Source organism: Balaenoptera musculus, chromosome X, assembly GCF_009873245.2.
Source record: "Balaenoptera musculus isolate JJ_BM4_2016_0621 chromosome X, mBalMus1.pri.v3, whole genome shotgun sequence".
Classification (NCBI taxonomy): Eukaryota; Metazoa; Chordata; class Mammalia; order Artiodactyla; family Balaenopteridae; genus Balaenoptera; species Balaenoptera musculus.
The window spans coordinates 89808736-89824529 of NC_045806.1; the positions used below are offsets into that span (position 1 = coordinate 89808736).

Genomic DNA, 15794 nt, shown 5'->3' on the forward strand with positions numbered 1-15794 from the left:
ATATGGGTTGAAAACTGTTGTTTATCAAACAGAATCTGGGCTTTCGTATTAAGCTATTATAAACTTTAACAGGCAATTCAGTTTTAGTGCCTCATAAAAGTTGGAGAAGGGAAAAAGTTAATACTTAAATGGCTATTGACTAAAAAACCTCAGGCCGAGATTGCAAAACTACACACTTTAACAGGTGTAATTTTTGTCCTTATATTGAATGAGAAATATGAACTCATTATTAAGATTTAGGATCTTTAAAAACAACTTCCATGGCAATTTGTTTTATATTATAGTAATGTTTCTATCCAAATTTGGAGTTAAACATCTGTGTCCACATTTCCAGTTTATGGCAAAATTGGATAGCTACTGTGGCAGTTTCCTAAGAAAAATAGCAAACTACATCAGAAGACCTTATCTTCAAGTGACAGTATGTGTTGATTCTTTCCAAAGCAACACAAATATACTACTGTGGTGTCACTTTTATATTAACAAATCAGTCAGTAAATTATGAAATATTACATAGTCTACCACAAGACCACAATCTTTCACTGAAGTTTCTAATTTTAGATGGTACATGAGATCTACACATTGAAATCCTTTGATAAACTATTAAAAGAAGAATCTGAGTACATGTTTATCCTGCCACTTTTATTTCTTTGTTGGAATTATCCTGCATTAATTTTATTCATATTAAGACAAGGACTTTTAAAAAATTTGAAACCCTTATTTGGTGACACTAATAATATTTGATGTTTTTAGCTAGATACCTTCTGCCAACATGGACTATAGATTATAACCAATTCTATTATTCTGAAGTCATTTATATGGTTTATAATTGAGCTGGTTGCTATTTTACTAGTTACCTTTTCAGGTACAGTTCCTTTTTTTTTTTAAGCATTGCTACCCATGAATTTGCAGGTAAATTGATGGGAGGTGAAATATGTATTACTTAGTACAGCTTATTTCAGTTGTTATTTCAGTTGTTTTTAGTAAGGAAATTTTAGGGAAAAGGGTTAAAATGAATACGTAAAACTAGATTTGGGGATTATCTGAAGATTTCAGTTATTTGAGATTATATTTGAGTCAAGTCATGTTACATTAGTGTCACATCTCCAAAATGGAAACATTAGATAAAAACTTGGTCTAGGTCACACCACCCACTAAATATTATCCCTCATTCTTACACTGTTATGTTGATACCACTTCTAGCCCTAAGTTTTTGCTTTCCTTTATACTAAAGAAATAAAAAGTAGATTTTGAAAAAACAGATTTAAAGCTAGCCACAGGTCTGTCCCTAAATCCCTGTGGAACTTTAAGGAAAGCCACTTAAACTGCTTGGCCTTAGTTTTCTTATTTGTAAAATTTGCAAAATAATGGTCCCATCCAGTTGTATGATTCTTTTGGTATGTTAATATAGTTATTAGAACAGTGAAAATGTCTTTGTGTTATTATCATGTGTGTCATGAAAATGTGGTTTTCTGTGAAGAACATTTTAAAGTTATGATTAGACCATTATCAATTATAGCAGCTCATTATAACAAAAAAAATTGAAATATTTAAATCCCAGTTATTTTTATTGCTGATGTTCTTCCTAATTTGTTGCCTTTTCAGTGATTGATACATATATGTATTTTTTTCAAAACAGAAATCTGAAATATTTTAGCTGTTTTTAATCATATGCACATTTTCATTGAAAATCAAGTAACCTTTTGTTTTAAATTTGAGTACTTCTGATGCTATTCTGAGATTATTGCATGTGACTTCTAGTCGCTTAAGATCTAGGAGTTGCCCCTAACAAGGTTTTTAATATCTGTTTTGTAGATAGGAAACTGAAACAGAAAAAGACTAAATGATTTAATGTAAAATTGTCAAGGCAGTTAAATTTTAAGGTTGGGCTTATAACTCCAATGTCTGTTTCTTTAAACTCTAATTTGAGCACAAAGTGAAACGTTTGAATAATAATAAATTTTCAGCTAGTAGATTACTGTGAGATAAACTTCTCTAAATCCTGGGGCTCATAAAATAATGAGCCCAGTTATTGCAGCATATATCCAAGGTATTTGAATGCCCACTCTATGGCAAGCACTGGGTTGGCACTAGGAACACAATACAATACAAGCAAAAACAGACATGGCCCCTACTGTCATAAAGCTTACAGTGTTGTGGAGGAGAAAGACATTCAAATAATTGCACAAATAAATAAGATAAATTTCACAAAGGAAGCTGGCGGGGGGGCATTGGGAAAGTTTTTCCTGAGGAAGTGAACTTGAGGTGAAAAGGCCTTGCAGCACAAGGTGTGCTCGAGAACTTGAATGAGAACTGATATGGCTGGAGTGCAGAAAGTAGGATACAAGACGAGACAAACAGACAGACAAAGGCTCTTGCAAATTACACAGAGCCTTATAGTCCATGGTAAGGATTTTAGTATGTATCTTCAGAGCACTAGGAAGCCATTAAGTGGTTTGTGGCCAGTGATATGCCTTGATTCGATTCATGTTTTAGAGTGGTCACTGTCTCCTGGAAGGAGAATGGATTATAAGAAGGTTAGCAGAGACTGCTAGCTGTACCCTAATACCTATCCTATAGTAGTAGTTCTCTCCATTTTTAGCTAAGCACATGGCTACCTAGAATAAAGAATACTTTTCCTTGCTTCCTTTGTAGCTGGATATGGCCTTGTGACTATTTCTTTTATTTGGCTTGGGCTAATATTAAAATTAATTTCTTTTGAACATACACCAAGTCATAGTCACCCAAGGCAGAATTGGAAGTTTGCTATGAATAATCAAGGGGTACCTGTATTCTATTAGAAACACAGCCCTGTACTTCCTCATCTTTATTTTTTATTTATTTTTAATAAATTTATTTATTTATTTATTTTTGGCTGCGTTGGGTCTTTGTTGCTGCACGTGCGGGCTTTCTCTAGTTGAGGCGAGCAGGGGCTACTCTTCGTTGCGGCGCGCGGGCTTCTTATTGCGGTGGCTTCTCTTGTTGCGGAGCACGGGCTCTAGGCACACAGGCTTCAGTAGTTGTGGCACACAGGCTCAGTAGTTGTGGCTCGCAGGCTCTAGAGCGCAGGCTCAGTAGTTGTGGTGCCCGGGTTTAGCTGCCCCATGGCACATGGGATCTTCCCGGACCAGGGCTCAAACTCGTGTCCCCTACATTGGCAGGCAGATTCTTAACCACTGCGCCACCAGGGAAGTCCTCCTCATCTTTAAATGGTAGGTTTGCCATAGCTGTTATTCAATCATATGGAAAAAATTGAAATGTTCCTTGCTTAAGAGATGAGTGATTCACTTCTCTATGCCTTAATTAATATTGTGTACCTTTGCTAAGATACTTAATATTTATTAAGGTACAAGTAGTTGAAAAAGTCCAGTAGTATTAAATGTTTGAAACATAGCAGTGGTTCTCAAACTTGGCTTCATATTGGTATCACCTGGGGAGTTTTAAAAATTACTATGCCTGGGCTTCCCTGGTGGTGCAGTGGTTAGGAATCCGCCTGCCAATGCAGGGGACACGAGTTCGAGCCCTAGTTCAGGAAGATCCCACATGCTGCAGAGCAGCTAGGCCTGTGCGCCACAACTACTGAGCCTGCGGTCTAGAGCCCGCACGCCTAGAGACGGTGCTCCGCGACGAGAGAGGCCACAGCAATGAGAGGCCCGCGCACGGCAATGAAGAGTAGACTCCACTCACCGCAACTAAAAAAAGAAAGTCCACACGCAGCAACGAAGACCCAACGCAGCCAAAAATAAATAAATAAATTAATTAATTAATTTTTAAAAATTACTATGCCTACGTGCCACCCCCACCCCAGGTTTCTGATTTTAGTGTAGCCTGGGCGTCAAGAGAGTCAACATCTCCCCCAGATGATTCTAATGTGCAGACAAGTTTGAAAACCACTGGTATATAGTCCTGTTTCAAGCACTTGTTAGTTTTATTAGAGATCAAGCTTCACCCAGTACTTTGAACTTACCTCCTATCTAGATGCTATAGTTTCATCTGCTCTCGATGCAGCTTCCTCTTCAATTGTTCTGATAAGGAAAAATTAAAAATTGATAGCTTTGAAACAACTTTCATTTTCATAGAGTTCTAGCATGGCAGATCCGGAAAAGACTTGATAGATAAATTTTAACCCAACCTCTTTCATTGTGTAAAAGAAGAAAAAGTCCAGGAGAGGTTATTATTTTCCTGAGGATATAACACTAGTTGTTGCAGTGTCAGCACTTGCACAACCTTTTGGTTTTTAAGATAACTTCAAAAATGTTCAGAGAACCACCTAAAGTACAAATAAAACATCAGACCTTTATAGATGGGAAGTTGAAGCACGATGAGGTTGAAATAAAATGACAGCAGCTAATCTGTCAAAACTACAACTAGGACTTCCCTGGTGGTGCAGTGGTTAAGAACCCGCCTGCCAATTGCAGGGGACACGGGTTCAAGCCCTGGTCCGGGAAGATCCCACATGCCGCAGAGCAACTAAGCCCGTGCGCCACAACTACTGAGCCTGCGCTCTAGAGCCCGTGAGCCACAACTACTGAGCCCACGCGCCACAACTACTGAAGCCCAAGTGCCTAGAGCCCACGCTCCGCAACAAGAGAAGCTACCGCAATGAGAAGCTCGCACATCGCCATGAAGAGTAGCCCCCGCTCACCTCAACTAGAGAAAGCCCGTGCGCAGCAATGAAGACCCAACGCAGCCAAAAATAAATAAAAAAACAAACAAACAAAAAACTACAACTAGATCCCGTACTATTCATCATGTACAACTTGTACGATCTAAAGTTCTTAAATTGTAAAGTGTGTAAGAATTACCTGGAGAGCTATTTAAAATGTGAATTCCTATATGGATTCCTCCAATTTTGATTCAGGCTGACTGGTAGTAGGACCCAGGAATCTTCACTTTCAATAAACTTCCAAGTGAGTCTAATGTAGGTATTCCACAGACAAAATTTTAAAAACACTGAATAAGTACTAGACCACTCATCCCCCCCCAGCAAATGACCTTAAGACTTAACTGGAAAATTGCACTGATGGGTATTTATCGTTCTAGGACTAATTTTACTTAACTGTAAAATTTTTAAAACAATCTAAAATTATCTTTGTAAGTTATGACTCTCTGAAAGCCATACAAGGAAACATAAAAGCACTTACATACAAGGTATATAATGCTGGTTACCATACAAAGTCATGCACTTCAACCTTCAGAGTGATTTAAAATAGTTTAGCAAAGTTCACCAGCGCTGCCACAAAGTGTTACGTAAAGTTGTCATTTTAAAAGCATATAATGATGTTCCTTTAGAAGCAATTTAATAACTGGTAGAGAAGGTTAACTCAAATTTCTACAACTTTACTAATGAATTGCCTGTTGAATGCTGATGTTGAATTTATCACAGATGTCTATTAGCAATTAGCAGACTAATCATTTTGACAATAACAAACACTTCTGTTTTCAGTTTGATAGTTTTCTTTATCTAGTGAATACAGTCTTTATTATGAGTTTAAACGTCGGCGATAGTGCTAATAGCAAAATAATAAACTATCTGCGTTTACTCTGAAATAGACCATAAGCTAATACACAAGACCTTTAAACTTTTCATGAATAATTATTAAGTGATTACTGTGTGTAAGTTGTTACTAATACCAGGTACTGTGAGGGAGATATGAGTAATCAGCAGCTGTAACAGGATAAAAAGGTTCATATTTCTATTGTGCATCTGCTGGGATTTATCCATCAGGTTCTACTGCAGATTCCGTGAACTCTCCTCTGCTGTTAACTGTTGGTTCCCACTTTCAGGGTTCACTCCAACGCTAATACCTCAGGTGCCCAAGAACGGACAAGAAGTGGTGGGGGGGAAATAGCTTTATTGATCATGTCCTTCAACAATGTTTCCTATTTTCTGTTGTCCTGTCCCCTTGACTCTAGTGGTATTCCTTATTTCAGACTATTTTCCTTGGACTTCAGGCTACCATTGTGTCTGCCTTCCTTTTGACCTGGTGTCTTTCTGCTTCTCTGACAGCCTGTTGCCTATTTGTGTAGTTTGCTGACTCTTGGCCCAGTCAGACTCCTGATATCTCTGTTTGTCTTGTTGTCCATTCATCTACTCCTTCACTAGCCCTTGGCCCACACTGCAATCTCCCTTTCCCAGCGGATTTACCCAGACCAGCTGAGCCCATAGCAATGTATGCCCAAGTGCTGCTAGTATCCAGTGTACTCCTGATTAAAAACAGAGCTGCTCAACATCATTAATCATTAGAGAAATGCAAATCAAAACTACAATGAGATATCATCTCACACCAGTCAGAATGGCCATCATCAAAAAATCTAGAAACAATAAATGCTGGAGAGGGTGTGGAGAAAAGGGAACACTCTTGCACTGTTGGTGGGAATGTAAATTGACACAGCCACTATGGAGAACAGTATGGAGGTTCCTTAAAAAACTACAAATAGAACTACCATATGACCCAGCAATCCCACTACTGGGCATATACCCTGAGAGAACCATAATTCAAAAAGAGTCATGTACCACAATGTTCATTGCAGCTCTATTTACAGTAGCCAGGAAATGGAAGCAACCTAAGTGTCCATCGACAGATGCATGGATGAAGAAGATGTGGCACATATGTACAATGGAATATTACTCAGCCATAAAAAGAAACAAAATTGAGTTATTTGTAGTGAGGTGGATGGACCTAGAGTCTGTCATATGGAGTGAAGTAAGTCAGAAAGAGAAGAACAAATACCGTATGCTAACACATATATATGGAATCTAAGAAAAAAAAAAAGATCATGAAGAACCTAGGGGCAAGATGGGAATAAAGACACAAACCTACTAGAGAATGGGCTTGAGGATATGGGGAGGGGGAAGGGTAAGCTGTGACAAAGTGAGAGAGTGGCATGGACATATATACACTACCAAACGTAAAATAGATAGCTAGTGGGAAGCAGCCGCATAGCACAGGGAGATCAGCTCGGTGCTTTGTGACCACCTAGAGGGGTGGGATAGGGAGGGTGAGAGGGAGGGAGACGCAAGAGGGAAGAGATATGGGGACATATGTATATGTGTAACTGATTCACTTTGTTATAAAACAGAAACTAACACACCATTGTAAAGCAATTATACTCCAATAAAGATGTTAAAAAAAAAAAGATAAACCTTGAACAGTCTTTTGTTAGAGTATAACACATGGGACATAAAAATTAATGGAATGCATCAACAGATATTTGAGTGCCCACCATGGGCAAGGCCTTGTACTTGAAAGGATCTCTAGCGACTGGAATATGTTTCCTTTTCAATGAATAAACTAAGGTAGCAGAAGATGTTCCTTGGGGAGCCTGTTAAGAAAAATTCCACAAAGAAGAGAAAAAAAGGCTGTGAAATCAATTCTACCAATGCCGTAGCAATTAAAATGATGGCTCTTAACTTACTTCCGGCTGAACTGGTTGATAGCATTATTTCAGCAGGACTTGGAAAACCAGTTTGGTGTTTCAGATGATCTGAGAGGGGTGACTTTCGTTTTGTCACATGGTAATCCCAAGAGTCCAGTTCCTCATTCCAATCCACTCCATGTTTATGAAAGTTCATTAGCTGGAACAGTAAGAAGAAAAAAATGTCAGTGAAGGAAGTCATCCAATCCTGATAAGTTGACATGTAGAATAAAGTTGATGGTGTTATTTATTGCTAAGGTAGCCTGGTTAAGGGTTACATGTGTGTACAGTTGGAGGAGGGGCAGGCAAAACGGAATGTAGCTAAGTAAAGTGAAATAGAGCTGATGTATTCAGAGCTTACATTGCTAGAGGTGAGATCAGTTACCTACTTGCAGCTGAAATTTCAAACTTCTGCTTAGTGGGGACCTGAGTGGACAAATGGTGACTGATAGTTGGAAATATCAGCAGACATCTTAAATTTTATGCTCAAATGAATGAGCAATGAACCAGGAGAATAAGTCCAGTTGTTCTCAGCTGCTGGTAATTTTTACCTTTTTATTTAAAATCACAGCACCTTTTTCAATGAATGCCTATGTGACTGTGGCTTATTACAATGAAACCAGCAACTACACTTCAACAGAGACATGTGAATGTGGTGTTTACGGATTAGCCTCACCGGTGGCTAATGCTATGGGGGTGGTGGGCATTCCTAAGAACAGTAACTACCAAGCTTGTGACTACAACACTGAGTTTACTAATACTAAGAAGCCCTGGATTGCACTGATAGAAAGAGGTAATTGTACATTTTCAGAAAAAATTCAAGCAGCAGGCAGAAGAAATGCTGATGCTGTTGTGATTTACAATGTTCCAGAGACTGGCAACCAGACGATAGAGATGGCAAATTTCGGTAAGTAAGAACTGATTCCCAAAGAGGGTTAATGTCTTTGTTTATCTTAACATGGTATTTCCATCTACAGTGACTCTAGGGTCTGGCAACGAGGTTGTAAAACAAGTGTATTTTAAATTTTCTTGCCTGGCACTACTCTGAATTACTTTACTATTACTTAATATTGGCAATTAATTTGTTCCAAGGTCAGAAGCAATTCATGAAGTTGTTCCCGTTTTCTTTCACGATGTTCTTAGCTCTACTAGTTTTCTCAGTGTGTATTACATAATTGCTTTTTAATAAATGTGCATTTACCTGTAAACATTCAAGAAAACATAAATATTTTAATTTCATTCTTAATTTGTACTTTTCAGTTTGATTCAGGGTTGTATGTATTCAAGTGTGCAGTAACTGCAAAACTGATTCATTATTATGATTAAACAATAGCATATTGTAAGTGTGCAAAATGTTTACAGAAATGAGAATTCGACTCTGCTGTATGCATGTGAGATTTTAATGTCTGTGGGACTAATATATATAAAACTACTCTATAAGAAACATTATACATTGAAAACGGTAAGGCTGAAATTGGATACCTCTGTAATTCACACCAAAAGTAAAGATTTCCCTTAAAAATGTTTACTTATGACTTCTTAAGTAAATATAATTATCTAATTTATTAATTTTGTGAAGGAATTTACTTCTTAGAATTACTGTTTTTATTTTGTAAAAAATGCCACTTTCCAAATAAATGCTTTTAAACCAGTGAAGAAGTAGACTTCTGAAACAAGTTTTCTATACTGTAGGTGGGTAAAGGTTTTTTTGACCCCAGACTTGGCCAAAGGAGAAAAATGGTAATTTCAAACAGGGTAAGATCTGGTCGAACACAATACCAGGATAATTGGTATTCTCACCACCAAGTTTGGCCTCTGAGAAGATTAATGTAAATTAAATCAACCAGATTTCAGAACTGTAAGAAAAAAACAAATTTGTGTTAAGAGTAGTAGAGTGGAACATCCAGGCTGTGTACCTACAATATGGCAATTTAGTACTAATCTTTGAAAAACAAGCTGCTTGTTTCTCTGGGTATCAAAAACTAGGTAACATGGTCTTTAGCGGTACAAAATTATTGTAAATGTACAAAACTCTACTTGCTACATTTTGTAACGTATCCTGGACATTTTGAGAACCCAGGCATTCACATTTTTTTCTTTTAAAGTTAAGAGCACTTCATAAACATTCTCTGCATGTTCCTATAATTTTACGAGTGACTTTTATTTTTGTAGAAATAAAATGAGGTGGCTTTCTGTTGAAAATTAGAAATTAAACCTTTTCTAAGGAACCTACTTGCTCTATGTTTCAACTTAGAGAGTCTGAGTATTCCAGGTTTCCTTTTACATGCATAGCCACATTCTGCTGTTCGCTCCCCTGCTTTCTTTAGGATAATTTTCTTTTTTTTTTAATTGAAGTATAGTTGATTTACAATGTTGTGTTAGTCTCAGGTGTACAGCAAAGTGATTCAGTTATATATATATATATGTTCTTTTTCAGATTATTTTCCCATATAGGTTATTATAAAATATTGAGTATAGTTCCCTGTGCTATACAATAGGTCCTTGTTGTTTGTGTTATATATAGTAGTGTGTATATGTTACCCCAAAATTCCTGATTTATTATTCCTCCCCACCTTTCTCCTTTGGTAAACATAAGTTTGTTTTCTATGTCTGTGAGTCTGTTTCTGTTTTATAAATCTTCTGCTTTTTTAAAAGTATAAACAGTATCAAACTAAACAGTAGTCAAGTTTTCCAAACTTGCTTTGCATCATGCAGTAAGGGGCAACTACTGGAAAGTAGGTGCCCAGCCACTGAATTTAAAAGACTGACCTAAACAGTAAATCTCTCCAAAAGGCATGCACAGTCATTTGAGTATATGTCTCTGAGCAGAATTTAAGAAACAAAGCAGTTACATTTATCATTGAATATATACTTCCAATATAATCAAGGATATGTGATCAAAACATTTTTTAAAACTACTGCATTGGGGCTTCCCTGGTGGCGCAGTGGTTGGGAGTCTGCCTGCCAATGCAGGGGACAGGGGTTCGAGCCCTGGTCTGGGAAGATCCCACATGCCACGGAGCAACTAAGCCCGTGAGCCACAACTACTGAGCCTGTGCGTCTGGAGCCTGTGCTCCACAACGGGGAGGCCGCGACAGTGAGAGGACCCCGCACCGCGATGAAGAGTGGCCCCCGCTCACCGCAACTGGAGAGAGCCCTCGCACAGAAACGAAGACCCAACACAGCCAAAAATGGATAAATAAATTAATTAATTTAAAAAAAAAACTACGGCATTGCCCCTGTTTTAAAATAAGCAAATTTGAAAAGATAGCATAATCATTGTAATTGTAATAGTTAATATATATTGCCATTTAATATATGTCAGGCACTGTTTTAGGGTCTTTATTTAATGAATGTTGATCTTTAACATTGAATGATTTCAACCCCAAAGAATTAAAATTGTAAGTTTAGTGTTTTGCCATTATAAAACCTGTCAACTAGTGTGTCATTGGAGTTCTTCCTTCCTAGAAATTCCTCTTATATAAAAACTATTATATGATGCAGTTGACAAACATAGGGAAGGGAGTGTGGATACGAAAACTCTATGATCAGCCCCTAGACCATTAAAGATTGAGTCATTATTTTATAACATAAGCCAAAATTGTGTTTGTTTTTGCTGTTTTTCATTAGGGTTTTGTTTAGGCACAGAGGGTAGGGCAACAACTCGTCCTCCTCCTCCTACAAAAGCTCAAGGCTTTACCTTCTATCACATTATCTTTTTTTTATTATTAGTTATCTATTTTATACATATTAGTGTATATATGTCAATCCCAATCTCCCAATTCATCCCACCACCACCACCCCCCGCCACTTTCCCCCCTTGGTGTCCATACGTTAGTTCTCTACATCGGTGTCTCAACTTCTGCCCTGCAAACCGGTTCATCTGTACCATTTTTCTAGGTTCCACATACATGCGTTAATATACGGTATTTGTTTTTCTCTTCCTGACTTACTTCACTCTGTATGACAGTCTCTAGATCCATCCACGTCTCTACAAATGACCCAATTTCGTTCCTTTTTATGGCTGAGTAATATTCCATTGTATATATGTACCACATCTTCTTTATCCATTCGTCTGTCAGTGGGCATTTAGGTTGCTTCCATGGCCTGGCTATTGTAAATAGAGCCGCAATGAACATTGGGGTACATGACTCTTTGAATTATGGCTTTCTCTGGGTATATGCCCAGTAGTGGGATTGCTGGGTCATATGGTAATTCTATTTTTAGTTTTTTAAGGAACCTCCATACTGTTCTCCATAGTGGCTGTGTCAATTTACATTCCCACCAACAGTGCAAGAGTGTTCCCGTTTCTCCACACCCTCTCCAGCATTTGTTGTTTGTAGATTTTCTGATGATGCCCATTCTAACTGGTGTGAGGTGATACCTCATTGTAGTTTTGATTTGCAGTTCTCTAATAATTAGTGATGTTGAGCAGCTTTTCATGTGCTTCTTGGCCAACTGTATGTCTTCTTTGGAGAAATGTCTATTTAGGTCTTCTGCCCATTTTTGGATTGGGTTGTTTGTTTTTTTAATATTGAGCTTCCTGAGCTGTTTATATATTTTGGAGATTAATCCTTTGTCCATTGATTCGCTCGCAAATATTTTCTCACATTCTGAGGGTTGTCTTTTTGTCTTGTTTGTAGTTTCCTTTGCTTTGCAAAATCTTTGAAGTTTCATTAGGTCCCATTTGTTTATTTTTGTTTTTATTTCCATTACTCTAGGAGGTGGATCAAAAAAGATCTTGCTGTGATTTATGTCAAAGTGTGTTCTTCCTATGTTTTCTTCTAAGAGTTTTAAGATGTCCGGTCTTACATTTAGGTCTCTAATCCATTTTGAGTTTATTTTTGTGTATGGTGTTAAGGAGTGTTCTAATTTCATTCTTTTACATGTAGCTGTCCAGTTTTCCCAGCACCACTTATTGAAGAGGCTGTCTTTTCTCCATTGTATATCCTTACCTCCTTTGTCATAGATTAGTTGACCCTAGGTGTGTGGGTTTATCTCTGGGCTTTCTATCCTGTTCCACTGATCTACATTTCTGTTTTTGTGCCAGTACCAATTTGTCTTGATTACTGTAGCTTTGTAGTATAGTGTGAAGTCAGGGAGTCTGATTCCTCCAGCTCCGTATTTTTCCCTCAAGACTGCTTTGGCTATTGGGGGTCTTTTGCGTTTCCATACAAATTTTAAGACTTTTTGTTCTAGTTCTGTAAAAAATGCCGGTGGTACTTTGATAGGGATTGCATTGAATGTGTAGATTGCTTTGGGTAGTATAGTCATTTTCACAATATTGATTCTTCCAATCCAAGAACATGGTATATCTCTCCGTCCGTCTGTGACATCTTTGATTTATTTCATCAGTGTCTTATAGTTTTCTGAGTACAGGTCTTTTACCTCCTTAGGTAGGTTTATTCCTAGGTATTTTATTCTTTTTGTTGCAATGGTAAATGGGATTGTTTCCTTAATTTCTCTTTCTGGTCTTTCGTTGTTAGTGTATAGGAGGAATGCAAGAGATTTCTGTGCATTAATTTTGTATCCTGCAACTTTACCAAGTTCATTGATTAGCTCTAGTAATTTTCTGGTGGCATCTTTAGGATTCTCTATATATAGTATCATGTCATCTGCAAACAGTGACAGTTTTACTTCTTCTTTTCCAATTTGTACTCCTTTTATTTCTTTTTCTTCTTTGATTGCCATGGCTAGGACTTCCAAAACTATGTTGAATTATAGTGGCGAGAGTAGACATCCTTGTCTTGTTCCTGATCTTAGAGGAAATGCTTTCAGTTTTTCACCACTGAGAATGATGTTTGCTGTGGGTTTGTTGTATATGGTCTTTATTATGTTGAGGTAGGTTCCCTCTATGCCCACTTTCTGGAGAGTTTTTATCATAAATGGGTGTTGAATTTGGTCAAAAGCTTTTTCTGCATCTATTGAAATGATCATATGGTTTTATTCTTCAAGTTGTTAATATAGTGTATCACATTGATTGATTTGCATATATTGAAGAATCCTTGCATCCCTGGGATAAATCCCACTTGATCATGGTGTATGATCCTTTTAATGTGCTGTTGGATTCTGTTTGCTAGTATTTTGTTGAGGATTTTTGCATCTACATTCATCAGTGATATTGGTTTGTAATTTTCTTTTTTGTAGTATCTTTGTTTGGTTTTGGTATCAGGGTGATGGTGGCCTCATAGAATGAGTTTGGGAGTGTTCCTTCCTCTGCAATTTTTTGGAAGAGTTTGAGAAGGATGGGTGTTAGCTCTTCTCTAAATGTTTGATAGAATTCCCCTGTGAAGCCATCTGGTCCTGGACTTTTGTTTGTTGGAAGATTTTTAATCACAGTTTCAATTTCATTACTTGTGATTGGTCTGTTCATATTTTCTGTTTCTTCCTGGTTCAGTCTTGGAAGGTTATACCTTTCTAAGACTTTGTCCATTTCTTCCAGGTTGTCCATTTTATTGACATAGAGTTGCGTGTAGTAGTCTCTTAGGATGCTTTGTATTTCTGCAGTGTCCATTGTAACTTCTCCTTTTTCATTTCTAATTTTATTGATTTGAGTCCTCACCCTCTTTTTCTTGATGAGTCTGGCTAAAGGTTTATCAATTTTGTTTATCTTCTCAAAGAACCAGCTTTAGTTTTATTGATCTTTGCTATTGTTTTCTTTGTTTCTATTTCATTTATTTCTTCTCTGATCTTTATGATTTCTTTCCTTCTACTAACTTGGGGTTTTGTTTGTTCTTCTTTCTCTAGTTCCTTTAGGTGTAAGGTTAGATTGTTTACTTGAGGTTTTTCTTGTTTCTTGAGGTAGGATTGTGTTGCTATTAACTTCCCTCTTAGAACTGCTTTTCCTGCATCCCATAGGTTTTGGATCATCATGTTTTCATTGTAATTTGTCTCTAGGTATTTTTTGATTTCCTCTTTGATTTCTTCAGTGATCTCTTGTTTATTTAGTAACGTATTGTTTACCCTCCATGTGTTTGTGTTTTTTACGTTTTTTTCCCTCTAATTGATTTCTAATCTCATAGCGTTGTGGTCGGAAAAGATGCTTGATATGATTTCAGTTTTCTTAAATTTACTGTGGCTTGATTTGTGACCCAAGATGTGATCTATCCTGGAGAATGTTCTGTGTGCACTTGAGAAGAAAGTGTAATCTGCTGTTTTCGGGTGGAATATCCTATAAATATTAATTAAATCTATCTGGTCTGTTGTGTCATCTAAAGCTTGTTTTTCCTTATTAATTTTCTGTCTGGATGATCTGTCCATTGGTGAAAGTGGGGTGTTAAAGTCCCCTATTGTGTTACTGTCGATTTCCCCTTTTATGGCTGTTAACATTTGCCTTATGTATTGAGGTGCTCCTATGTTGGGTGCATATATATTTACAATTGTTATATCTTCTTCTTGGATTGATCCCTTGATCATTATGTAGTGTCCGTCTTTGTCTCTTATAATAGTCTTTATTTTAAAGTCAATTTTGTCTGATATGAGAATTGCTACTCCAGCTTTCTTTTGATTTCCGTTTGCATGGAATATCTTTTTCCATCCCCTCACTTTCAGTCTGTATGTGTCCCTAGGTCTGAAGTGGGTCTCTTGTAGACAGCATATATATGGGTCTTGTTTTGGTATCCATTCAGCGAGCCTGTGTCTTTTGGTTGGAGCATTTAATCCATTCACGTTCAAGGTAATTATCGATATGTATGTTCCTATGACCATTTTCTTAATTGTTATGGGTTTGTTTTTGTAGGTCCTTTTCTTCTATAGTGTTTCCCACTTAGAGAAGTTCCTTTAGCATTTATTGTAGAGCTGGTTTGCGGATGCTGAATTCTCTTAGCTTTTGCTTGTCCATAAACCTTTGGATTTCTCCGTCGAATCTGAATGAGATCCGGGTAGAGTAATCTTTGTTGTAGGTTCTTCCCTTTCATCACTTTAAATATAAAATGCCACTCCTTTCTGGCTTGTAGAGTTTCTGCTGAGAAATCAGCTGTTAACCTTATGGGAGTTCTCCTGTATGTTATTTGTCGTTTTTCCCTTGTTGCTTTCAGTAATTTTTCTTTGTCTTTAATTTTTGTCAGTTTGATTACTATGTGTCTCGGCGTGTTTCTCCTTGGGTTTATCCTGCCTGGGACTCTCTGTGCTTCCTGGACTTGGGTGGCTATTTCCTTTCCCATGTTAGGGAAGTTTTCGTCTATAATCTCTTCAAATGTTTTCTCAGGTCCTTTCTCTCTCTCTTCTCCTTCTATAATGCAAATGTTGTTGCGTTTAATGTTGTCCCAGAGGTCTCTTAGGCTGTCTTCATTTCTTTTCATTCTTCTTTCTTTAGTCTGTTCCACAGCAGTGAATTCCACCATTCTGTCTTCCAGGTCACTTATCCGTTCTTCTGCCTC

At 37.4% G+C, this 15794-nt stretch overlaps 1 protein-coding gene across 1 annotated transcript in view; it reads left to right on the plus strand.

Annotated features, from left to right (window-relative positions):
* The first annotated feature begins 7917 nt into the window (after positions 1-7917).
* RNF128 (ring finger protein 128) overlaps positions 7918-15794 on the plus strand; it is a 102660-nt gene continuing 94783 nt past the window's right edge. The window contains exon 1 of the mRNA XM_036840838.1: positions 7918-8323. Within this exon, the coding sequence (XP_036696733.1) occupies positions 7918-8323 (406 nt within the window). The remainder of the gene's footprint in view (positions 8324-15794) is intronic.